The sequence below is a fragment of the Myodes glareolus genome, chromosome 5, assembly GCF_982192425.1.
Source record: "Myodes glareolus chromosome 5, mMyoGla1.1, whole genome shotgun sequence".
Taxonomy (NCBI): Eukaryota; Metazoa; Chordata; class Mammalia; order Rodentia; family Cricetidae; genus Myodes; species Myodes glareolus.
In genome coordinates this window covers 92,836,936-92,861,820 of record NC_142030.1, presented here as the reverse complement: position 1 = coordinate 92,861,820, position 24,885 = coordinate 92,836,936, and the positions used below count along the sequence as shown (strand labels likewise).

The 24,885-nt window shown below is 51.2% G+C and overlaps 1 protein-coding gene and 2 long non-coding RNA genes across 3 annotated transcripts in view; 1 reads left to right on the top strand and 2 right to left on the bottom strand.

Moving 5' to 3' along the window:
• Positions 1-15,494, bottom strand: part of Rassf5 (Ras association domain family member 5) — a 64,129-nt gene extending 48,635 nt beyond the window's left edge. Inside the window, exon 1 of the mRNA XM_085688294.2 lies at positions 15,012-15,494. Within this exon, the coding sequence (XP_085544420.1) occupies positions 15,012-15,453 (442 nt within the window). The 5' untranslated portion in view covers positions 15,454-15,494. The remainder of the gene's footprint in view (positions 1-15,011) is intronic.
• Positions 12,999-15,004, bottom strand: LOC146894994 (uncharacterized). Its single transcript, XR_015001446.2, has 2 exons — positions 14,880-15,004; positions 12,999-14,202 (listed from the first exon to the last, which is right to left on the bottom strand). It is a non-coding gene; the product is annotated as an uncharacterized LOC146894994 (long non-coding RNA).
• Positions 15,495-15,557: 63 nt separating the features above from the next.
• LOC125398117 (uncharacterized) lies at positions 15,558-24,871 on the top strand. Its single transcript, XR_015737933.1, has 3 exons — positions 15,558-16,140; positions 21,301-21,364; positions 22,813-24,871. It is a non-coding gene; the product is annotated as an uncharacterized LOC125398117 (long non-coding RNA).
• The last annotated feature ends 14 nt before the right edge of the window (positions 24,872-24,885 follow it).

Sequence of the window (24,885 nt, the reverse complement as noted above, 5' to 3'; positions counted from 1 at the left end):
TTACTTATCACGCGTTCACTAATGTGGAGACTAGTCGTCAGGGCACCACACCTGAAGGTCCAAGTTGTGCTGATAGTGTGGTCATGCACAGAAAAGTGCAAAGACACAGAACAATTTTTGAACAAGGCAGTTTTGGTGTTAGGACACGAGTACTCGGAAAGAACAGCAAATCTTCGCGTGCAGTTCTGTCCCCTGCGCTCCCCATCTGCCTAGCTCCTAACCTGCTTTCCCTCTGCGTACCTGTGCGCTTACCAACAGCCTACCACAGACAAGACTGTGGCAGAAGGCACCCAGGGACATCCAAAGAGTCTGTGTAACAGGAAGAAGTATATGAAAAGGTTTCATAGAGAGAGAACAAAAGAAAGAATTCAATCCAGACACATCCTGCTCGGGCTGTCACACAAGGAGGGATCCAGTTACCAGAGCACTTTGAAAAGAAAATATTTTGAACTTCAATAGACGACTTTAAAGAACTGAGCAAAAAAGGGACCAGTGCACGGTCTCCAAAGCCAGCGTGGAGTCCCGTCATTGGTTCTCAACCTGTGGGGAGCAAACCTGGTTCTTAACCTGGGGACCTCCTAAGTCCACCAGAAAATAATTGCATTAAGATCCACACAGTAGTAAAATTAGTTATGAGGTAGCAATGAAAATAATTTTATGGTTGGGGTCAGCACAGCATGAGGAACTGTATTAAAGAGACACGGCGTCAGGAAGACTGAGAACCACTGCCCTAGCTGCTCTCTCAGCCCTGGGCCTTCCCAGGGCCTCCTCTATTCTCCTGTGTCACTCCAGGTGTAAGTGAGATAAAACAGCAGAGGTCCCATCCTAGCTCTGAATCCTTGTCACCATCCTTGGGCTCCCCCAGAAGACAGAGGGGTTGCCTGGGGAGCTGATGGAGAAACACGGGGGCTCAGAAGTGGGGGGGGGGTATGGCTAGAAAGAGGGAAAGAGTCGTTTGTTCCACTTTGTCTTTTTATCTAAAGCAGACACTATTTCTGAGAGGGAATGAAGACAAGCCCAGGCTCCTGGTAGTGACCCACTGACCTCAGCCAAGCAGGCTCGATTTGAAAGGAATCTTGCGTGGCTCACAAAGACTGCAGGACGCCAAAGGAAACAGGTACAAACGTTCAGGTAGGAATGGTACATAGAGACATATGTGCACTTGTATAGCTGGCCCGAGAGCCAGAGGGTTATTCGTGGCCAGGAGCCAACAGGGTCAGTCCCTTATGAGACAACCAAGCTACTATAGCCAACTGGTTTTTCCATGCCTGCTTTTATATCCCTTACAGCCACTCAAAGTGCAGATTGCCAGAGGGTGAGGCAGACTTCTGCAGGGAAAGGAAAGTAAATAAATGACATCTGTGGCCAGCCTCTCTGCTGACAAAAGCTCCCTTGCAGCCAAATCGCTGTAGTCAGAAGTGATACAACAGCTCCTGGAGAGACCAGGCCTGCTCCTCTCTCATCCCACCCACCCAGGAGTCTGTTCAAACGATGAAGTTGTTGCATGGCGACATGCTTGCTCAGCTCCTGAAGCCGCAGAATGAGCCTGTCCAGCTCTGCCTGTTGGTTCTCTGGTGTGGTTAACCCACGGGCAGGGATTTTTCTAAAGATGTTCGAAGAGTTTTGAGTCTCTCCTCTGCCTGGGCAACCTTCAAATGCTATGCCTTCCCACACAGACATCCCCTCTGCTCTGTGTGAAAAGGAAGAGCAGACAGCCATGCTGGAGGCCTATCCAGAGTGCCTGTCTGAGACACTAGCGACAGAAATGCCGAAGGAGAGGCCTCACTCGGGAAAACTGAAGTTCAGGAAAGTCACTTGCTCCAAGAAAGGCCCGACAGCCGGGAAGTGCAAGTCTACCTGAGTCCTTGTCTGTCTTCTTCAAGGCCACAGCTCAGCTGTGCGTGAAGTCTTGCAAGGAAGGAAAAGATATTCCAGCAGTCCACGGCTCTCATCTCCCTAGGCACCCTTCCTTCTCCCCTCCTCTTGCAATGGTCAAGTCAAAATCCAGACTGAATGACGCCAATGCGCTGTGGATGACCCTGAACTTCATGCTACCATGACTTTTATTTTAAAATATTTAATAAAAATCGTGCTACATGATTTTTACTCAGTCAATAATTCACTGGACTGAACATCAAAGGAACAAGGAAGTGTGTGTGTGTGTGTGTGTGTGTGTGTAAGAGAGAGAGACTGAAACAGAGAAAGAGAGTGCTCATTGAAATCGAGAAACCCAGTAGCCATTATTCCTCTTAGCACAGAGTATGTATTTGGCTGTTAATAAGAATAAGTTTCCCATTACTCAAAAGGTAAAGCCTTAACCAGAAAAGTTATCTGTCACGGTCAAGATCACTTAAAAATTTTGATTCCAAAATTTTGGTCCAGGTGCGGCATTTAATTTTAGTGCCATCTCTCAGATATCCTGGGACTCCCTGGAGTCTCCTTATTTCTGAATGTATTGGGAAAGACAGAGAACCGGGGCAGGCTGCCCTGAGGAGAGGCAACCCTTCAAAAGCTTCCACCCATCAGAAGGAAACAGTGACAAGTCACTGCCATGAGCAGAATCCAGGGGCAGAGAGCACCAGGCCTGGCTACGAGGCAATGACCTCTGGCAAGGGTCTTACTTCTCTGTACTGCCTCACTGCAAAAGACAGATTCCTCTGCATCCCCTCTATGTGGGGATCTGGAGCAAACGAAAGATAAGATGCTGGAGAAAACACGACCCAACCCAGCAGGAAAAGTCCTGGCTAGAAAGCAATGCCGCAGCTCCATCCCCGGTCCCCATGATGCCACCAACAGAGCCCTTGTTGCTCCCAGGAAAGAGCGGAGGATGAACAAACCAGCCGTGCTGTAGGTCATTGCTACTGTCTCTGCCGCTCTTCTTTCATCCATGCCTCTGCCTCTCTGATCCTCCCAGCTAAGGACTATTCTCATCTTAATTCATGCTCACTTCGAGGGTAGGCTTCTTTCGGAAGGTTCCACCAGCAGCTCCCAGCCCTGCACACCACTCACACTTTCCCCAACCATGCTGGTGGGACGCCCTACCCAGGAGCCATTGCTACCCCCAGTTCTTCAGGCAGCTTCACACGGTCTGGTGCCCTACAAGCTACAAGAAGGCAGAATGGGAGCCAGCAGCCCTCTTAGGCACTGGGTGCTACTGGATCAGGACGCCAGATTCCACTGGCTACTCAGTCCTAATTCATAGTCCTATTAAAACCTACATCTCAAACAGGGCCTCTGACCCAGGATGACTGTGCCCAGCTGGTACAGCTGCTCTTCAGCCAGGCAAGGTGACGGCACCCAAATCTTGTTCTCTGCAAAGTCTGGGGGAACAAGTAATGCTGCTGAGCTCAGTATTAGGATTCCACATTCCTTTTCTGTGAGAAAAGCCATTAGGCAGACACCTAGGAGCCCGACTACCCATTCCCCTCTGGTCTGGAGTGTCTCCAGACGGAGGAGCGGGGACCTACCATGAGCCAGGGTTTTGCTGCAGAGCCTCTCTGGGGTCTGGAGCTTTTCTGACAGCTCCTGGCTCCTCGGGAGCCTTTGGAAGAGCCGCTGGAGACACACAGCGACCGTGCTGAAGCAGGCAGCCACCACCTCCTCATCTGGGCCCTCTCTCATCCTAAGATGTCTGCCGATCGATAGCTCTCTCGATAGCTCTTCTCTGGGCCTGCAATCAAGGGAGGCTGCCAAGACAGGGAGTCACTGGCCCTTCGGAGAACTTTAGGCTTCCTGCGACCAGAATAGGCACCTGAGACCTCATGGATGTCTCCTCCTCCTCAGCTAGATCCTGTCCCCGCCACCTCCTCCAATGGAAAACTTTCTATTCCTGGGCTTTTAGCTAGATAAGATAAAAGTGCCCCCACCAAACAGACCGGAGCAGAGCCTGCCCCAGCCTCACTCCTCACTCATGCCTGTGAGTCTGAAAAATCAATGTCTTCAAAGTTCCAGCCGACGACCAAAGTCATCCGTTACCTCATACCACGTGCCCAGCCTAGGAGCTCATTAATGGATTGCTTTGGGGGTGGTGGGTTAATAATGCTTTACCAGCTGAATATCGGGCTCCTGAGGGACAACCCAAAGCTAATTCATATTGCTGAATTCATATCGCTCAGCAGAGTGGGGGGAGGGGCTGTGAGAAAGCTCCGTGGCTTTGAGGAGGTCAGAGCATTTATCTTAGACCAGATACCTGGAAAGAGGAGAGAGACGGGCAGAAAGACATGATCATGTGGGATACAGAGGGTCGGGGAAGCAAAGGAGAAAATGACGGCCTCCCACTTAAGGACAGAAATGTCTCCTGGGCCTAAAAATGGGGCTCCCAGGATATCCCTGATTCTTATCCAAGAGTAGCAAGCCTTATGGGAGAGTGTCTGAAGATCCTTCTGTCCAGGCCAAGTCAGAGAGCTGGTACCTTCTGGGAAGGCCACTGGACCCACACGCAGGCTGCCAGAGACCCAGCCTCCCCAGCCAGAGCCAGGGAAAGAGGACCTGTCCTTTAGTCAGAAAACATGAACCTCAGAAGACCGAGCACTGGTAGAATCACCACTGTCACCTTCTGCCAGGCCAGGTGGCAGGCACTGGACTTCAGATGTCCCCTACGAGAGTCCCAGAGTCCCAAGCAACTATCAAGCCCTGGCTCAACCTCTTTGTCAAATAGGATGGCACAGGCCAAGGTCATAGTCTCTGACCACTCAAAGAAAAATATGTCAACTCTGAACCTAAAGAGGCTGCCCATCTCCTACCCCCTCAAAGATGTCCAGCTAGGAGGGTCTGTCCCACCCACGTGTCCTAGAGAGTCTCCGTACTCAGCACAGAAGCAACGGTAGCGTATAGCTGCAAATTCTCATTTACTCTAGAAACACAATGCCTCATGCCTGTAATCCCAGCTACTCTGGAGGCTGGGGCAGGAGGACCCAAGTTCAAGTCCAACCTAGGCAATTACGCAAGACCCTGTCTTACTGGGGCCACAAATGTGGCTCAGTGGCAGAATATTTGACTAACGTTCATGGATTCTGAAATCAGTCTTTATTGACTTCGAGAATTTTTGTTTCACAGACTTTGAGTTTGTTGGTTAAAACAAACAAATATGCTTTCTGTTTCCTCGTGGCTTTGTGTTCATTTTGTTTCGGTCTGCTGTGCCCTGAGAGTCTACGCTCCCCTTCTGAAGTCGGCCTCATTCTGTTCTTTTGTCGTTTTTTGTATGGCTTGAGGAATAATACGTAAAATTCAATAATTTTATATATTTTGAGGACAATATATATTTCTCCCTTCTTAAAGGGAAGACCAGCAAGGAATAAGCATTCCTTGCATTGAGTCTCCTTAAGTCCAGCACGTATCAGCACGACAGCTTGTGGGGAAGGGCCGCCCTTCTTTTGCTGTCCTGAGACAGCATCAAGTCCTGCTGTACACAGATATGTGGAAGGGGCTAAATATGTCTGTTACATGTCGGGGAAAAATCATTCTATGCAGCTGGAAGAGAGGTGGCTTGTCCGTGACATTCGGAAAACTGGGTTTTAAGAACTTTCTCAGAAAGCATCAGAGGGGTTAGCCAGTATTTGGATGGTGTGTACTAAGATGTACTTTAATTGGCACGTCCCCTTTGCAGGGCTGTCCTTAGTCCTGGACCCGGATCCTTTCTCTCCTACACTTCCTCAGGAAGACCGGGTGTCTCTTGTCTGTTTGGGTGGCCTGTTCGCTTGTCAAGCAGTCTCTGTAGCAGAAAAGGGCAGTGAGTTCAGGTCCCCAGATGACATTTGGAACCATCAGCCAAGAGGTGGTGCCGAGGCCTCTGGCCCTCGGAGACTCTGCCCAGAGCCTCTAGGAACTGATGCAGCCCAGATCAGGAGAGAGCAGCATTCCCACTGCTGCCCTAGGAAAGGAGGGCACCTGAGGCTGCATAAAAGGGGGCGTCCCTCCCACTCGCTCTAGGATGGGCCCTTCACTTCCCTCTTCTCAGCACTGAGTGTTGATTTGTTTGGGGGTTGTTTGGTTGTTTTTCAGAGTACGGGATGAAATCTAGGGCCCACACAAGCGTTGTCCTCTAGATCTGTGACGACCTCTTGCTGGTCCTAATGTCCAAGCTCAGGCTGAGGATCTCTCTCCATTCTGAAAAGACGTCCAGCAAGGGTGAACAGAGCTGAAACAACAGCCTTCACTATCTTACAGGTTTGGGGTAGGAGAGAGCCGGCCCTCAAATGCCTACTGATGTAACAGCCGACGGCTTTCCGAACACTCATCGCTAGAGCGGACATTCCGTGAGAGCACTCTGCACTCAAGTTACAGCGGGATCTGTGGCTTTAGCGAGGCCGTACAGAGGCTTTCCGAGTCTTTAATACTTTCCACTGTTGCAGAAAGGACATAATTATTACAATAGAAACCACCAAACCACCAGCCTCTTCTGGCCTTGCATGGAAAACACATCCAAGTGAATGAAGAAAGTAGGTGGTAGCCCCGCTACTGAGGGTTCAAGCCAGAGGTCTGCATAGCAAACCTGGTTACTTTCTGGTCCTTATCCAGCCCTTCTCTCCCTTGGCTGGCTCCCCTAAGATTCTGTTTGCTTAATGTCACTTTGGTTACTGGCTGGTCTGTGCCATAACCTGTGACAGCTACAACACACAAAAAGGTGCCTGCGGGTCCATACTCACCCCATGCACATGCCTACGTGTGTCCATACCCACCCATGCACACGCCTATGTATGTCTATGCCAACCCATGCACACGCCTATGTGTGTCTATACCCACCCATGCACATGCCTACGTGTGTCCATACCCACCCATGCACATGCCTATGTGTGTCCATACCCACCCGTGCACACACCTATGTGTGTTCCATACCAATCCGTGCACACGCCTATGTGTGTCCACACCTCCCCGTGCACACGCCTATGTGTGTCCCATACCAATCTGTGCACACGCCTATGTGTGTCCATTCTCACCCACACGCACACCTATCGCCACAGGTGTGCTGGGAGAGGAAGGACACTCGTTTCTTCTACTCTGGCATCTAGCGATCTTGTGATTTGCACATGATAAAGGCCATCTTAGGAACTGAAGGGGAAGACAGGCTGTGTACAGCCAACTCTCAACTACCCTGGCGCTGATGGAAATTGCAGCTTGCACCTGGTTCACCCTCATTATTTCTTAACCCCTTAGCTATTACTAGTAATAGTGTTTTGTACATTTCAACATTCATTGACACAGACTTAAGAATCTTATTGCCCAATGATGCTAGTTCAGAAGGCAGAATCCTGTGTTAGATTCTGGATCACCCCATAGAAGCCACTCGACTTTCCAGACTGGATTGTCTCTACATACATCTGTGACAGCCACGGTTAAGTCAGTCCTGCCCATCTCACAGCAGAGTGCAGGCCCCAACACAGGCTGAACATGAAAATGCTTCAGACACAGCCAGATGCGGTTCAAGCCCTCTCCACTCTGGACTTCTCGGCCATTCTCTCTATGGCAGGTGAGTGCTTCCATTTTCATAGGTTCACAGAACGAATCACAACACGACTCAGCAAACTCAGTGACGACATTGTCCCAGGGCAGGCATGCATCAGACAACCCTGCAAGGAGCTAAGCTGTCATTCTTCCGCAGGGCTCTTGGTTTCCAGGTGTGCACCCCAGTATCGCCGTCGCAGTGCTGAGAATTCATTTAACCGCACATGATCGGCAAGCGGTATCCCCAACCCTTCCAAAGAATGTTTTAAAAACCACAAACAACACTGCTCTGCTCTTAGACCTGCCTTTTAGGAATCTGTTTCATCAAGATCCATGTCAGATCAGTTTTCATTTCCTTTCCTTCACGTGTGCATTTGTGTGTGTACCTAAAGATGCGTGTCCATGTTTCTGTGTACACAGGCACACGAACGTAGAAGCCAAAGAACAACCTTGGGTATCATTCCTTAGGAGTCATTGACTTGTTTTTTGAGGCAGGGTCTCACACTAGGACCTGGGGTTCGCTAATTAGGCTTGGCTAGCTGGCCAGCCATCTCCAGGAATCTGCCTTTCTCTGTCCCCCACAGTGATAGGATTACAAATATGTGTCACCTGGGGGCCGGGGAGATGGCTCAGCAGTTAAGATCATAAGCCTCTCTTCCAGAGGTCCTGAGTTCAATTCCCAGCAACCACATGGTAGCTCACAACCATCTGTAATGGGATCAGATACTCTCTTCTGGTGTGTATGAAGACAGAGCATTAGTGTACATCAAATACATAAATAAATAAATCTTGGGAAAACCCCACAAATGTGTGCCCCCATGCCTGACTTTTTATGTGGGTTCTAGGGATCAGCTCTGATCACCATGCTTGCAGGGCAAAACCGTTTACATGCTGAGTCGTCTCTCCAGCTCCAAGCTTTCAATTCCCTCTAGCCAATAGCCAATGGAGAGCTGGGCCACTGGAGAGCTGGGCCACTGGAGAGCTGGGCCACTGGAAAGCTGGGCCACTGGAGAGCTGGAAACGTGTCTATTTAGCAGACAGAGTTGCAGGTGGCAGAAGGTGGCACAGAGGTCTTCTACCAAAGAGGAAATATGGCCTAGTCTCTTGTGTTCACAGGTGAGTGCCATGCTTAGCCACCACCTACCTGTCCAGTGTCACATGGGAATGAGCAATCTAAACATCGACCATCACCCTCTGACCAGCCCTCTGTGCAATGCCACCGTTTGTCACCCCCTGTCCTCAACTGGAGTCAGGCAGTGGGTGAGGTGGGAGTATCCTGAAGAAAACACGTGACTCTTCAGCCTCCAGTGGTCACCCAGGCCCCTCAGCCAGGACCCCTCATTCCACACTGAGTACGAGGCGTGGACCCGAGAGGCACCTCAATGCACTTTCTTCTTTCCCCACTACAGTGAAAAAACATACAGCTTCAGATTTCCCAGTGTATGTATCTCATGGACTTACTTTACCCCAGGAACTGCGAGCAGGCTAGAACAGGCCCAGCACATGTTGGCCACTTCTGCCAATGAACACACCACGATGAGGTCGTGAAGTCCAGCAGACCCTGCCCATGTCCCCTCAGCATAGCGCCTGTTCAGAGAAGACCCACCTATCGCTGGCGCAGGTCTGAGATAAGATACCCTTGACCTTGGGGCAAAGCACACAGGACTATTCCCAGCACAGAATTTCTTTCATCAAACCAGTGCCCCCAGGGAAAGTAGCCTGTGCCGAGCCTGCCGCCACAGCCTTGCCTCCTCCTTCTCTCCCCAAAGTCCCAAGTCTGGCTACACACCCCTCTCAACCCTGTGCTCCTACTGAGAACATGGGGAGAGAAGCTTGCCAGCACGCCTGGAAAAAACCCGAATATGACTAAATATAAAACCATCTCCTCAGTCAGGGCTAGCTTCTGCAGAGTCAGCCGCTGCCAGCACTTCCTGACCCAGTATGGGAGAGCTGGAACAGAACCCTGCGGGAGGGGTGGGTGGCTCCAGACAGCAGAGGCCTCGGCAAGACCACGCATCTGGGAGGGCAGAGGTCTGCCTCACAGACCAGGATCTGTTAGCTGGGAAGAGGCGCCTGGCATTGACTAAAGCCAGGAACAGGAACAGGAGGACCAGGGTGTTTACATGCCTTGTGCACCCACAACTACTCACCCTCTAAAGAACCCTCGCCCTGCCATCTCTGGAATGCGGACAGGAAGGGCTTGAGATGTTTATAGGTCCATCACCAACCTTAATAATACCCCAGGCAGGGCAAGAGAGGCAAGCACCCACCCTCTATGGGAAACCGAGGGGTGAGTATGGTGAGCCAGAGAGATCCCTGCGAGAGGGCAGGACACACATGCCACCTAGCCATGCCTGGTGGCTGCCTATGATAGAGATGCTGGGCTCTGGGTCCAAAGTGGGGAAACATGTTGAGGGCCTAAGATAGCCTCAAAGCCTTGCAGGCCTGTCACAAGTAGCTCTACCTGAGAGGTCCCAGCTAGCAGGCTGGCCAAGAAAGCCCCAGGCAGGTGAGTGCTTGGCAGAGGCATCCCACATTCCAGCCTCATGAGGTTATTTTGAGGATGAATGTGGCAGCAAGCATGGAAATGAGGCTCTTCTGAGCAGAGGCACTGCTGACCCATGAACTGTCTGTCCTGTGTGTATGTCCAGACCTTGGCTGGCCCAGCTTTAGCCTGACCAGGGCAGACTCCCTGGAATAGGATTCACTCTGCCAGCCGGGCACAAGCCTTCAGGCTGGCTAAGGTTGTTTTCCTTGTCACTCAGGGCTAGCCTGCCAAGCTTGGCACTGGCTGATTCAAGAGTGAGCTCGAAGAAAGGAAAGGATCCCAGCCCCAGACCTCATCAATTCCCTGCCATCTAATAACTCACAGCTTCGGCAGACGAACACACACACACATTCATTACCAAGTCTAATTAGGCTGTAGACAAGTGGCATTAATCATTTTTGACTATACCTGGAATTCAAGCCCCCATACTCCAGAATCATAAAATTTCATGCTCTGATGAATGGGGGGTTTGGAACTGGCCCACATTTAATCCCTTCGCTTTCATCTTTTGAGAAAATGGGAAGGGAAGAAAGGAAAACAAGGGACGCAGGACTGGAGGGTGCAGAGAACTATCCTGGCCCTTTCCCTGTCTTTTAACATGCACTCCCCAAAGGCCTTTCCTAAGAAGACTTTAATTAGAACCAGGAGAGAAAACTGGGTGTTTTCTTGTCATCTCTGACAACAAAACATCAATCTTAGTGCCTGATTTTCTCAGCTTCCCAAACAAAATATGGAAAACACAAGCTACATACTCCAGCACTGCCCAGCGCCCTGGGCAAACAGCCCCCAAGTGCCCACAGTAAACACAGGGACCACCAGCACAGCAAAGGGCCCTTGCCAAGATGCTCTCTATGAAGACCTTTGTCTGTCACAGTAGGGTGGGGATGGAGTGGAAGTGGCAAAAGCCAGGGTCCTAGCAGACTTCTCGCAAAGAACTCCTAAAGGAATCCATGAACTGCCACCTGGGCAGCTCCAATCCCATAGATGATCTAGTTAAGCCCAGCCATTAATACAGCAGGAGGAACGAGAGAAATAAGCACCCTGGAGACACCAGCAGCTCTCAGGAATAAAGTCACGGAGCTCCTCCCTAGGAATCTGGTAGCAAGTGGGAGATTCTCACACTGTAATCAAAGTCTATCACTGGAGGGGGCATTAGGGACCTGACCTCCGGGGAGACCCCCATCATTCCAATCACTTCGTACTCCTGGTTTTGAATAACTGCCGCTTCAGAGGGACTCTCTCCTGAAGCCAACCTGGAGTACCCATGCATCAATAGCTTGCACCCGAAGTCTCTCCTCCCTGGCTGACGATCAGACTTAGTTTCTCCAAACGCTAGCCCATTCCCTGGCCCAGGATGGTTCACACACCCACTCAAACAAGACAAATGGCAAGAGGCCATCTTTACGTGCCTTCTACACAAGAAAGGGCAAGAAGCAGCTGGAGAAATTCCCAGGTTATTTGCTGCTGACTGTTCTCTGGGAATGCTGGAGTTAGCGTCTGAACATCACCGCCCCACCCAAAAACAAAGCATTGGGGTTCGGCGGCCTCTTGCCTCTGCCGTTGTCCTCTGTGCGTATTTGCACCAAATCCACTGGATTTCCTTCTCTAGCTAAGAAATTTGATTTTGTGTGTGTTTGTGTGACACATTTGTGGTGGATGTGTTTGGAAGCCAAAGGTCAACACAGAGTCTCTTCCGCGATTTCACCATTTTATTTTTAAGGCAGGGTCTCTTATTGACCCTAGAGTTTATTCATACAGCTATAGACTGGCTAGCCAGCAAGCTGCCTCCTCAGAACTGGCATGTGAGAGAACACTATGGGGGTAGCTTTTTATGTGAGTGCTGGGGATCTGAACTCCTAACTCATATCCTTATGATTGCATGGCAAGGCCTATATCAACCGAGCAGTCTTTCGAAGCCTCAGACTTTTTTTTTCTGACAGGGTTTCTCTGTAGCTTTGGAAACTGTCCTGGAACTAGCTCTTGTAGACCAGGCTGGCCTCGTACTCAGACATCTGCCTGCCTCTGCCTCCCGAGTGCTGGGATTAAAGGCCTGCACCACCACCACCCGACACCCAGTCCTCAGACTTCATCCTAAGAAGTGGCATTAGCTCTGCACTTTTCTGTTGGCTAACCCAGCATTAACCAGCACTACTACAGACCCTGAAGTGGGACTAAGCTTAAGCCAGGCAAGGCAATTCTCTGTAAGTTCTCTTATTGAAAGCCCATGTGCCCACCAGGTTCCTAGCCAGCACCAGCCTCCAGAACAGACAGGTATCAGTCAGGGCCCTGCTGCCCTTTGAATCTTAACAGTGAGGACAAGCATCTGTTTCCGACCATCACTTAAGGAAACCAGGCATGGCGCCCTGCTGATTGCAAGTGCTACTCAGAAAGAGACCTCTAATGCAGGCACACAAGAGTCTCAGCCACGGGACTGTGGGTTTAATCACAGCTGACTTCCACCTAAAATGCTAGTCAGGGATGTCATTTCTAGAGGACACTTCATACCCGAATTTCCAAGATAGACTATCCACTCCGCCCTTTCAACTCAACAACCAAGCAAAGCTTGAAAATTGAACTCGAGGCTTATGAGGTATAGTGAGCCCCAGGTAGCCATTAAAGCTCTTAAAATGGGAGGACGTAATAGTAACATTTATGTCTAATTAGATGTCCATTGTGCATCCTGCCAACCACTTTTATAATCAACATACACGTATAGGTTTAATACACTGGATTCTCACATTAACACGATGCAGTAGATAAGATCATAACCCCCACTTTTTAAAGACAAATGAGGGCAGCACACAGATTCAGGAGGTCACATAGAGACTATGTGGCAGTTTGGATTCAAAGCCAGGACTTTGGTTCCAGTTTGAGGCGCGTGCATGTGCGTGTGCGTGTGCGTGTGCGTGTGTGTGTGTGTGTATACGCACACAGGCAAGACTGGCTGGGCAGCGCGGCCCAGAAATCTGCCTGTCTCCACCTCCTGTCCAGCACTGAGATTACAAGCATGTGCCACCAAGCCTGCCTTTATTTTCTCACGTGGGTCCCGGGGATCAAGTTCAGGTCCTCATGCTGGATTTGCCAGTTCTCCAGCTCCAGGATTACCTTTTAGAAGGTCCTTTTCTGACCTGCGCTCTTCAAAATGAAAACCAAGCAAAACCAACCCTCAGAGAACCAGACCTCAGCTGGACGCCAGATGCCTGGAGAGTCTGTCCTGCACACCAAAAATTTCTCAACTTGCTTCTGGTCAGCCGAACACTCACGGTTAGTTAAATATTAAAAACAACAAACAGAGGATCCTTTCTGTGGCTTCTTGACTCTGGTTCTGCTGCCTCTCTAGTGGTCAGACATCTATGGCTGGTACAAAACCAACCATGCAGGGGCCACAGGAGCCCAAGAAAGCAAAAGGACCTCCACAGTTGGTAGGTCAGAGGCCTTGTCTGTGGTCCCCATTTTCCAACTGGTGGGAACGATTTAGGGGCTGAGCAAGGGAAATAAACAATTCTAATGTGGTACGAGGAAGCTCATTTAGTCATGGAATACTTCACAAATAGAGCCCCACACAGAAACCCGCCGGCACATCATTATTGCCAACCAGAGGAATACCACAAACTCAGTGTAGAATGGATGGTCCCTCAAGGTCTAAACACGAGCAAGAATTACAAGCGCATTTGCTTCTGGAATCTGAGCATAAGTAAATCATTACAGTGAAGGGGCTGCCTCTTTCCCTGTATACAGTGTTAGCGGGATCTGCGAGGCACCCAGGAACATGGAGGTAGAAAATGCTGGAAGCAAGTCTGAAGATAATGCACTGGATTCAGAAGTATTGACAAGGGAGAGCAGCCAGTCCACACATGGCACAGGCACAGGCACAGGCATAGGACTCTACACACTCGGCTATCTCCTGGACAGACACCTCAACAGAATGTTCATGCTGGCAAGAGCAGCGTCCATGGTCCCCTTTTCCTCAGTTCTGGCAGCGGCGGAGAGGAAGCTGCTGTGAACTGTGCTAGGGCTAGCTGCTGCTGTCCAGCGACGCAGTGGGGGGGGGGGGCACAGGCTGCTATGGTAGGAGAAGGGCCTTTACCAGCACATGTGATAACAACCATAATCCGTGTCCACAGATGATTGTGTGCGTCGCATATTTAAATTAGCTACATAAACGCGTGGCTACGGGCATCCTCGGCAACAGCAGACACCTGGGTTGGGAGGAACTAAAGGAATAGTTAAGGAATACACCATTCTCACCATCGGAGAGAGTCAAGAATAAGCCCTGAAAAGAGCGCAGATTCGCTCAGAAACTCTCTACACTGGTGCCCAGTGTTCCAGTCAGGACTGAGAAAGGCCTGGCCAACAGGCAACTGGGGATGCCTAAGCAGGGAGCTGAGTCACTTTAGACTGGAAGATCGGTGCAGGGGCCCAGGAGAAGGAAGAGGCGGCAGGACTCAGGCACACACTGAAGCGGAGTCTAAGGGGCTAAGGAGCCAGGTGTGGAAGGCAGCAGGGGCCTCAGGTGCAGGTGACCTTGGCATCTTCCAACCTCACAGCCTGTTTCCATTGAAAGCCTAACCAGGCTTCCTGTGCCAACAGCTCCCCTAAGAGGAAGAACCAGAGCTTTTGCCAGAGGTGACCAACAAGCCATTTCCCCCTAACTCAAAGTAAGAGTCAAATACACAGTTCACCATCAATATCACTACCCAATTTAAAAATTTACAACTAAAGAAAGAAGAGGGTGTGTGGAAGACAAACAAATGACCTTGTGGTGAGCCACCAATCCCAACCTGCAAACAAGCTTGCCTGCAGGCATCGGGGAGAAGGCTGGAACCCGTCTGAAGGTGCGCAACCATACAGCATAACCACATATGGTTAGTGGGCAGCCACTAAAGGATACAAGGCAGCGGACAGCGGCTGTCTCCAAAGGTTACCTGCCTAAAGTTCGGGTTGGTCAGAAAAGGCAATGGCCTCCTTTCCCAAGCTCACAGCCATTCACCCCGCGCACCTCCCCTGCCCTGCCCTCACTCACTAGCGCAGCGCAGCGCCTGCCGCAGCACTTCCCGGCCGCACAGGTCACACCAGCCCGGGCCGCCCCGCAGTGCCAGTTCCGCGAAACGGTGCCCCTCGCCTCTCTCGATCAGGACGCGAGGATCCTGTGGCTGCTCGAAGATGCTCCGCACGTCGCGGGGTCGATGCGAGCCAGGCCGCCGCCGCAGTCTCTGCTGCAGACCGGGCCGGACAGGGCGAGCGGGTCGGCAGTCCCGGGGCGTGGGCTCGGGGTCCCCCCGGTCAGCCCTCCGGCCGCCGTGCCCCTCTGACGCCCCGGACGCGGGGACCAGGGTCGCGGGGATGCAGCGGCGCGGCCGGGCGGGCGGCGGCGGCTCGGTGCCACCCAGGCTCTGCAGATACCGCTGCGGCTCGGGTTCTAGGAGAAGTGGGTAGGGACGCTGTCCGATGGCAGGGGACGCCATGGTCAAGGCCCGCCGGCGGCCGCTGCTCCGGAGCTTGGCCGACAGAAGGGGCGGCTCCGGGCGCGCGCGCCTTTAAAGGGCCCGCAACCAGCGGGCGGGGCGGGGCGGGGCCCTCGGAGAGGCCGGAAGGGCAACACGCGTGACTGCGGGCCCGAGCCGCGTGGATTTGGGGGCGACTCCGCGACCTGGGCAGTGGAGATCGGAGCATCCGAGAAGCTTTGCGAGGCGCGCGGAGGGAGGGGGGCGCCGGTTTCTGGGTCCCCGCCTCTAACTCTGCCTGGTCCCCTCCGGCGTCTTCCACGCCCAAACCCTGGCTGGGTCGGGAGCAGGTGGGAGGGGAGAGCTTTGAAACCCTGGTAGGGCCTGGGGGCCGGAGCTAGTCCACGGCTATCAGCCGCCCCCGGAGCCCCGCAGTGGGTCAGTAAGACGCGCCGCGGACGCTCTGAGCTGGAGGTGGGAAGAAGATTGCCTCTTCCTTCGCACCCCAGCGACGTAGGCTGCCACCCTCCTGGAAGACTGGTGTTATGGTGATTGGTGATCCTGGATGATCCTTGGTGATGAGTGATCGTGAGAACTCTCTGGGCCCCATGGGAGGGCAGGAGCTTTCCTCCCGAATTAAATCTCTCCTTGGCTGCTGGTGTAATCGCTGCGGACTCGCCAACCCCCTAAACATCTGCTTTACTCCTGGTATGGAAGGTTCACCTGAGTGGGGGTTGGGGAGTGGGGTGGAGAAGTCCGCTTCCCACCAGCACCGAGGACTGCGCCATAAGCTCCTGTCTGGTTTAAGGTGCTGCCGCCACCATCTTGAAAGTCCTAATTCTTGAACAAACGACCAAGCGTATTGGGTCTTGAAAATTAAGTAGTGGTGATGACTAACAGGTCTGTCCACAGTCCCATCTCAATGGAGAGAGAGCAAGTGGGGCTGTAGGCCTCTTGGGTTTTTGAGTCTGTGTCCTGCCATAGGCTAGCAGCGGTCCTGGGCCCTCTGCGGTCTGTTTTTGTAGCTGCAGGAGCCATTGATTTTTCCAGTGCGGATGGTTCTGACTTAAGGCTCACACTTTTCTCCTTAAATCAGGTATTATTTGATTAATTTAGCGGCAGTCACCAGCAAAAAACTTTGGGAATAGAATCAACACACCAGATCCCCAAAAAAATCTACCTTCTGAGTTTCAACAAACTACTGATAGAAAGAAATATTCGGGGGAAAGAAGTGTCTTACCGAACACATACACACTTTTTCTTATTATTCATTAGACAATACTGAATAGCAATGATTCACATACACTTAGTCGGTACCGGGTGTCATAGAAATACAGGCATGGCTAAAAATGCATAGGTTCTCTGTGCACATTAAGCTACTTTATAAGAGATGAGCATCCTCAGGTTGGAGGCAATGGTATGTGTATTGAGTGGGTGGGGATTCTCAATCCAGACCTGGAATTGTCTCTAAATTCTTCTACACCTTAATCCTCAGGGTTCTTTCCCGGCCAGAGATGGGCCTCCCCCTAGTGTCTGGTTGGGAAATCCTCACTTTCGCTTTTCCCCTTGAAAGTAATTTTCAGGCAATTCCTAAAAGTCCAGTGGCCAGGGAATTCCCAGCCTTCCTTGCTCCACACGCCCCCACCCCCACCCGCGACTCCGGGGTAGTAATCAGAGTCCTCTCCCTTCCGAGTTGGTAGCGGAGGACGCTGGTTCCTGGGCAGTGGAAAGAATTGAGTACAGTGGAAATTAAGTACAGTGGAAAGATTGGAGTACTACAAAGTGGGGACAGCGATGATGGGGAAAGTGGGACACAGTAGCCCCTAACCTACTCCACTCCTCCACCCTTCCTCTTACTCTCTCCACATCGGTGCTTCAAACTTTGGAGGCCAGCCAACCCCAGAGGGCTCGTTAAATCAGAGTTTGCTGGCTGCACCTGAGTTCCTGTGTTGATAGTGGGCTAGAAGACCTTTGTTTCTAGCAACTTCTGCATAGTGCTTATCCTGATGATCCCCTCAGAACTGCTGCTCCAGGGCCTTGGCAGCAGCGAGGAAGAGGATTATTCTGTCCCATACCCCAGGATCTCAGTTGTGACTGAGAGAACCCAGCAGGGGTATTCCTTGACACTCTCTTTGCATGAAAGGGGAGTTCGCCCTGCCTTTATGGTCTCTTATTTCTCCCCTCCAGCACTTCTGCAGGCACCTCTCAGGGGTCTTGGAGGACCCGCACTGCATGTGAATATTGGCTTGTTTCCACTCCGCGTCATCCATCCTTCTCCACAGGTTTGAAGCTTGTCCCTTTCAGGGGTGCCACGTTCTGGGTGAGATCCAGGACAGAGGCCCATCTTGAGTTCGGGGTGACAGTTTGGTGTGTAAGTAACAGGACTCTGGTAACACATGCAGCATTAGAAGGCCAGTTTTGAAATACTTTATGAATAATTGCAAGTGACCAGGCCCTCCAAGTGCCTTTTAGGGTTGACCTTGATTCCCTGGCTGGGAAAATTCCTGGCGATGGGCATCAGGGTTGCCTGTGAATGACTGAGGCTGGCTGGGACAGTCAGGTGTGCGGCCTTCTAGCTGGGACAGTCAGGCGTGCAGCCTTCTGAGCTGGGACAGTCAGGTGTGCAGCCTTCCAGCTGGGACAGTCAGGTGTGAAGCCTTCCAGCTGGGACAGTCAGGTGTGAAACCTTCCAGCTGGGACAGTCAGGCGTGCAGCCTTCTGAGCTGGGACAGTCAGGTGTGCAGCCTTCCAGCTGGGACAGTCAGGTGTGCAGCCTTCCAGCTGGGACAGTCAGGTGTGCAGCCTTCCAGCTGGGACAGTCAGGTGTGCAGCCTTCCAGCTGGGACAGTCAGGTGTGAAACCTTCCAGCTGGGACAGTCAGGTGTGTAGCCTTCCAGCTGGGATAGTCAGGTGTGCAGCCTTCAAGCTGGGACAGTCAGGTGTGCAGCCTTCTGAGCTGGGACAGTCAGGTGTGTAGCCTTCCAGCTGGGGCAGTGAGGTGTGCAGCCTTCCAGCTGGGACAGTCAGGTGTGCAGCCTTCCAGCTGGGGCAGACAGTAAGATGTGCAGCCTTCCAGCTGGGGCTGTCAGGTGTGCAGCCTTCCAGCTGTTGGGCTACACAGAAAGTACTCTGGTTTTGTTTTCCTGTGGCTCTGATTTGGTGGAGTAGTGATGACTGCTTTCAGAGCTGATGGGAAAATGGTATGGAGCCAAATGAAGTGGAGATAGTGTAACTTCATGTGACCCACCCAAAACTTTATCAAGTTTATCTTACGATTCATCTCCCTGAGAGAAAACATTGAGGTCAGGGTAGGGTGGTGGCTGTCCCCCAACCCCAGTAGGTGTGGGAGTCACCTCCTCAGCCTTTCCCAACCAGTCCCCTCCTGCCCTAAAAGAACCTCTCCTTACACACACTCCCCCTCCCTCTCCCTCCTCCTCTCCTTTTCCCTCTCCCTTTCCCTCCCTTCTCCTCCTCCTGCTCCTCCAGGGAAGAAGTGAAGACAAAACACCCTCTAGTCCCAATGGAGGGACATCACCTAGGGTGTTGGGTGCCTGGGCAGAAGGATTTTTTTATACTGTCCTTGGCCGCCATGCTGCAATGTTTCACCATGTCTGCTGGAGCATCTAATGGGAAGTTTTTCTCCTTAGCAGATTGTCTTGGCTCGGAGTTGGTCACTTTTCCCAGCTGTGACTCATTCTAACAGAGAGAACATGCTGCTTTTCATTTTTGACCAAGGGGGAGGATTGTGGCAAATTTGAGTGTGGTCAGTATGTGGGGCCACTTTGGAGTTGGTCCCAAAACATGCTGTTTCCCCTATTAAGTGAGTTATTTCAAGACGATCTCTCAACCCGCCCCCATCCCCAGCAGGAAAGAAAGGGGGAAGGGCAGACATGGCCTGGTTTTCTGAAGGGGACAATGGCTTTATCCAGCCTTGACAGTTGTACATAGGATTACTGTCAGTCAGGACAAGTTAAATTATGTTGCAGTAACAAATAAGCCCCATATTTCACCACATTTAAACCATAGAGACTCCTTTCTCACTCAGACTGCATGTTCTGTGCAGGATGTCAGGGACACAGTGCAGATCCCAGAAACCATATCTGATATGGCCAGTCACTGTGCCAGAAGGAAATCAAGAAAGCCTTGATGATCTTCACTGACATTTTAAAGTCCTGGTCACTACCATTCACAAGTCATAGACCACCCTATACTAGGAGAACCAGTAGTGCAAGCTCACTATGGGGCTCAGAGGTGGAGAGGAGCTGGGGGCATCTCGCATTTGTCACTAATACCCACTGCAGTCCTCCAGGACATAGAGCAGTAATCGGTTTCTTCAACCAGCATTCCTCTAAGCTCCACTGTGTTCATCCAGGCACCCACAGTCTGACAGTGAGAGACACATATTCACCAAGCTTGCCTTTAGTGGAAGAGACACACAACAAACCCACATAGGTGTAATATGTGCATCAGGTCTTTACTGCTTTGAAAACAAACACAGCGTTTTTAGGAGACAGATGGTGAGGAGGTTTGCCAAACCATAAAATTATTTTCATTGTGTCTGGTGGTGGCAACAGACATCTTTAATCCCAGCACTAGGGAGTCAGAGGCAGGTGGATCTCTGAATTCTAAACTCAAGGCCAGCTTGGTCTACAGAGCAAGTTCCAAGACAGCTAGGGCTACACAGAGAAACCCTGTCTTAACAAACAAAAAACAAAAAAAAATATTTTTGTTTCATAGCTGTTATTTTGCCATTGTTATGAATTGTAATGTAAACATTTGTGTTTTCCAATAGTCTTTGGGGGTTGATACCCACAGGTTGAGAACCTTGGGTTAGGCAGGAAAGACCTTTCCTAGATTCACTTAAATCTTACTAGAGAAAAGCCTGTGTCTATGAACAACAATGTTCCAGGCTAAGGGAACAGCAGACACAATGACCCCAAAACTTTCGTCCCAAACTCAAACATTCACAGGCTCTACCAGCAAGATGCCTATTGGTATACACAGACACACACACACACACACACACACACACTATATATATATATATTATATATACATATATATAATATGTGTGTGTTTGTATACATATATATATACATATACATACACACACATATATATACACACATACACATACATACACACACATACAGAGATCCACCTGCCTTTACTTCCCAAGTGCTGGTATTAAAGGCATGTGTCACCATTGCCTGGTCATTGGTGTCTATTTTATGAGATTTTGATTAATATGCCCATGGACCACAGAAAATGGATCCAAAGCAGTGACAGGTAAAACTGTGTGCACCCTACAACATTTGAAGGAAATGCCCTTGGCCTCCTTCTTCCTGCCTTCTCGGGCTACACACCACATAGGAGGCGCAGGCTCCACAAGGAAGAGGGTCTTGCTTGCCATTTTCAGTGGGAGTGAGTGACCCCGCACGCTGCTAACGGATGTGTGACGGCCACTTGTAGGATGTGAAATGGCCAGTGTTCCTAATTTTCAGATTAGAAACCTGAGGTACAGGATCACGTGATTAGTACTGACAGAGGTCCCGATCTGGATTCCAGACCACTCTAATCTACACATTGGCCTCCGCACTTTCTGCTGGGGTAGGAGGGGGCAGTGACTGCAGCTCTGAGTTGACCACAGGTGCAGTGGGATTAGTTAGAACCCTGATCTAGTTTTCTCTCCCTTGTGACTCCCTTGCTCAGGTCCTACTGTCAAATCCTGCATCCCAGGGTCATTCAACCATCGCTCCATCTGTACCTCCACTGTCAGCTCATCCTAATGGGAACTCCAGGTGACCTTTGGGACTTGCCTTCCTCCCTTGGGTCTTGTTGATCTTTCTGACCCCCTTCTCTCTGCAGGGCAAATAGGAGGTGCTGGTGTCTAGTGCAAAGAGCTCAGTTCTAGGCTCACAACCAATGTCTGGTAAGACATGGTTTTTTGTTTTGTTTTGTTTGTTTGTTTGTTTTTAAAGCCATGGACCCTGTGCCCAGAGAGAGCATGGACTGATGCTCTAGGGAGAATGGAAGGCACCCTAACACCTTCGGAGCTAGGGGGAAACAGGCAGTGACTCGATACTTTGTGTACATCCTCCAAGGTGCTGGGCACTGTAGTCAATTTGCTGTGTTCAGATGCATCTGACTGGCCAGGGCTGGGGCCAGACAAGCACTATGTCCATTCTCAGGTATGGCTTTAAAATTATTTGCTTATTTTGTGTATGAGCAGAGCTCAGAGGAGAGCTGGGGGAGTGTGCAGTGGGTTCTGTTCTGCCACCAAACATGACACCAAATGCCTGTGCTCGCAAAGGAATTTTCTGTTCTTGGGGACAAAAGGGTGTGTGTAGGGGGTACTCCTGAAAAGTGTGTCATTAGGCTGGGAAACCAGTTCCATGGCACCTCCATCTGCATGTCAAACATGCAGTTTTTCCACCCCACGCTACTGCCAAGCTTGCGATAAAGTTGGCTTCTGTGCACACACATGCTTTTTTCCCCTGCCCTGGAAAAACTCAGATATTCCAGATTTGTCAGCAGCCTTTATCCCTCAACCAAAGGGAAGGCTGTCAGCCACAAGCACTTATATTCCAGGGCTAGGCCAGCTCGCGGGCTTGGCATGGTGGCCGCGAGCCTCAGCCTGGGGTTAGGACAGATTAACAAGCACAGAGAGCCTTGGGTGACATCATGGGCTGTCTCTACCCCACCTCAGCCCCACTCTCCCCACCACTGGCTCCTTCCTCTGTTTCTGCTCCCCTCAGTGTGTCCCCCTTTCTCTGCCACCCCCACACTCCTCTTCATCTCCCCCCTCCTTTTCTCCCTTTTTTCTCTTTCCTTCCCTCCCTCCCATCTCTCCTGCTTCCTCCCTCCCTCTCTCTCTGGAAGGAAGTATGGAAAACCAAGGCTTTAAATGACAGCTATTCTAAGTGGTCAACCTAGGAACATAGAGTACCTTTGGGTCATCCTGGCCCAGACCATAACCTCTCCCACTAGGGCTGCTCACCATGGTGGTTTGAGTGAGAATAGCCCTCAGACTCATAGGTTAACTGTAAGAGATTAGGAGGTGTGGCCTAGTTAGAGGAGGTGTGGCCTTGTTAGAGTGGGCGTGACCTTGTTAGAGGAAGTGTGTCATGGGGGTTGGCTTGGAGATCTCAAAAGCCCACACCAGCCCCATTCCCCACCCCACCTGGGGATCAGGATGCAAAGCTCTCATCATGGTTGCTCCTGCACTATGCTTGCTACCATGCTCCCAGACAAGATGAGGATGGACTAACGCTCTGAAACTGTAAGTGAGCTCTTGAATTAAAAGCTTTCCTTTAAGAGCTTTTGCTGTGGTCATGGTGTCTCATCACAGCTGGGTGGCATAGCTTCAGTCTCTTCTAGGCTGTCCAGACGCCATCTCAAAACAAACAACAAAACGCTGGCTTTTGAAACAGGAAGGAAACTGCTGAAGTATCTTTCCAAGCCACTTGGTGCAGCCTCCTTTAGCACACCTGTGCTGAAGAGAGGAGCCACCATGGGAAAGCAAAAGGCAGATGCTGAAGGAGGGAGGCCAGGCCATCGAGGAGGTCTATCCTGCCTTAGACTGGCTCTCCTAGATCCATCTGTCCTGGAGAAGCAGGGCGAGGTGTCCAGTCCAGGGGCCAGTCCCAGGTCATCATAAACCCTGCCTCACCAAGGAAGCACACCAGCAATGCAGATTCCTGGGTCACACCCTTCCCCACCACCACTTGGATCCAGACGCTGGGTGGGGCCCAGAAACCAGGCTTCAAGAACAAACCGTGGAGTCTAAAGGCTTGTTACCTATCTCTACAGCACCAAGGCATGGAAGGATGCTCCAGTTCCTCTCCCTGCTCAGAGCTGCCTGTACGCTGGCCTGAGGAACCAAGACTGCCCTGCACTCTCCCAGTTAGTACCGTAACTTGGGCAAGTCCATTCTCAGAGGATGGCAGATACATCCAAATGGAATAGGGTCTCTTTCCAGATATCTGCAAAGATCTGAGCCCCTCATTCATCCTTAGCCCTGTGGCCACTGCACCTCTGCTTCCTGTCACAGGGACCTCAGAGCCAGTGAGGTAGGCCCTGAGGAGGGAGTCCAGAGAACACACCATTTCACGGAAGTCCCTACCACGGCTGTTTCTGCCATGGCTTTTCACCCTCCACACTGGCACTGAAGAATGCTATCTTTTAATACCAGTTGGACTTGACTTAAAACCTGTCTGGCTCCTTAAAACAAAGCCCATGTCCCAGGCCTGACCTTTGGGGCTGGCTCCTCCCTTTCCAAACTTCCTACTTCAGCCTTAGGAACGCAGCCACACGTACCTGTGCTTTTGCTTGGCACATTCCAAGTCTCTCGCTTGCTCACTGAGATTCCACTTTGGGTCACCGGCTCCCAAGTGACACGCCCCCAACCTGCAAGGAGGGTAACTCCTGCCGCACCTGAGCATTCCAATCACAACACCTACTGCGGGACAATGAGATTCCATCATACGCCTGCCTTCTCCCAGAGCCTAGCTCCTCAGCGCCAGCCACAGTGTCCTTGTTACCCTGGTGGTTCCAGTACCCGGCAAGAACTTGGCATTCCTGCTCCCCACCTGATGGACTGAATGGATTCTTCCCATACTAAGGAATTGATGTGGGGAACAGAGGGAGAAGTTGGGGGTCTTCAGACATCTGAGGGTCTTATAGATGCCTCTGGTCATGGGTTGTAGCCACTTACACTCTTCTGAAATGGACCTAGAAATCACATCAGCAGCCTGGCTGTCATGGTCAACTGAAGCCTCTGAGGATGTTCTCTGGCTTGTGGGCATGCTCAGATCAGACGCTGGGTTGGTACCTCCCAAACATCTGCATTTGGCCCTAAGGGATCCCCTGGCTCTTTTGCTGTGCTCCACCAAACACGTGGGGTCTGAGCTGCCGGGGAAAACCCCCTGTGGGACTTCCCTGTCAGGGCACTGGGGAGCAGAAGCTGGCCTGAATTCACCCCAGAGAGCATGCTAGAAGTGGCTTGATGCTGGGGCCATCAGGGCAGCATCTACCCCTCAAGGCCATAGAACTTGAGTCCACAGGCTTACGGCTCAGAGGACATACATGAAGAACAGATGTGATCTAAGCAGTTAGGTTCTGACTTCTCTCCCTGGGTGGCTCTTCCTATAGATATCACATCTAGGACTCGGCCTCCACCGCTTCTGGCCCTGCTGGGACATTAGGGGAAGACCCTCCACAGACGGGGAAACGCTCATGGAGACAGGATCACCTGGGGCCAATCACTTCATGCTTCGGAGCACACAGTGGGGCTTCCTGTGCACCTGCCTCTCCTTGCCCTATTGGCTAAAAGGAAGCTGGACAGGAAAGCCTACGTTTGCACAAACTGAAGTGTTTTACCGGGGCGTCTCTAGTTTCTAGGCTAAATAAAGGAAAGCCCTACAGTGGCCCTCAAACATTTTAGACACGGCG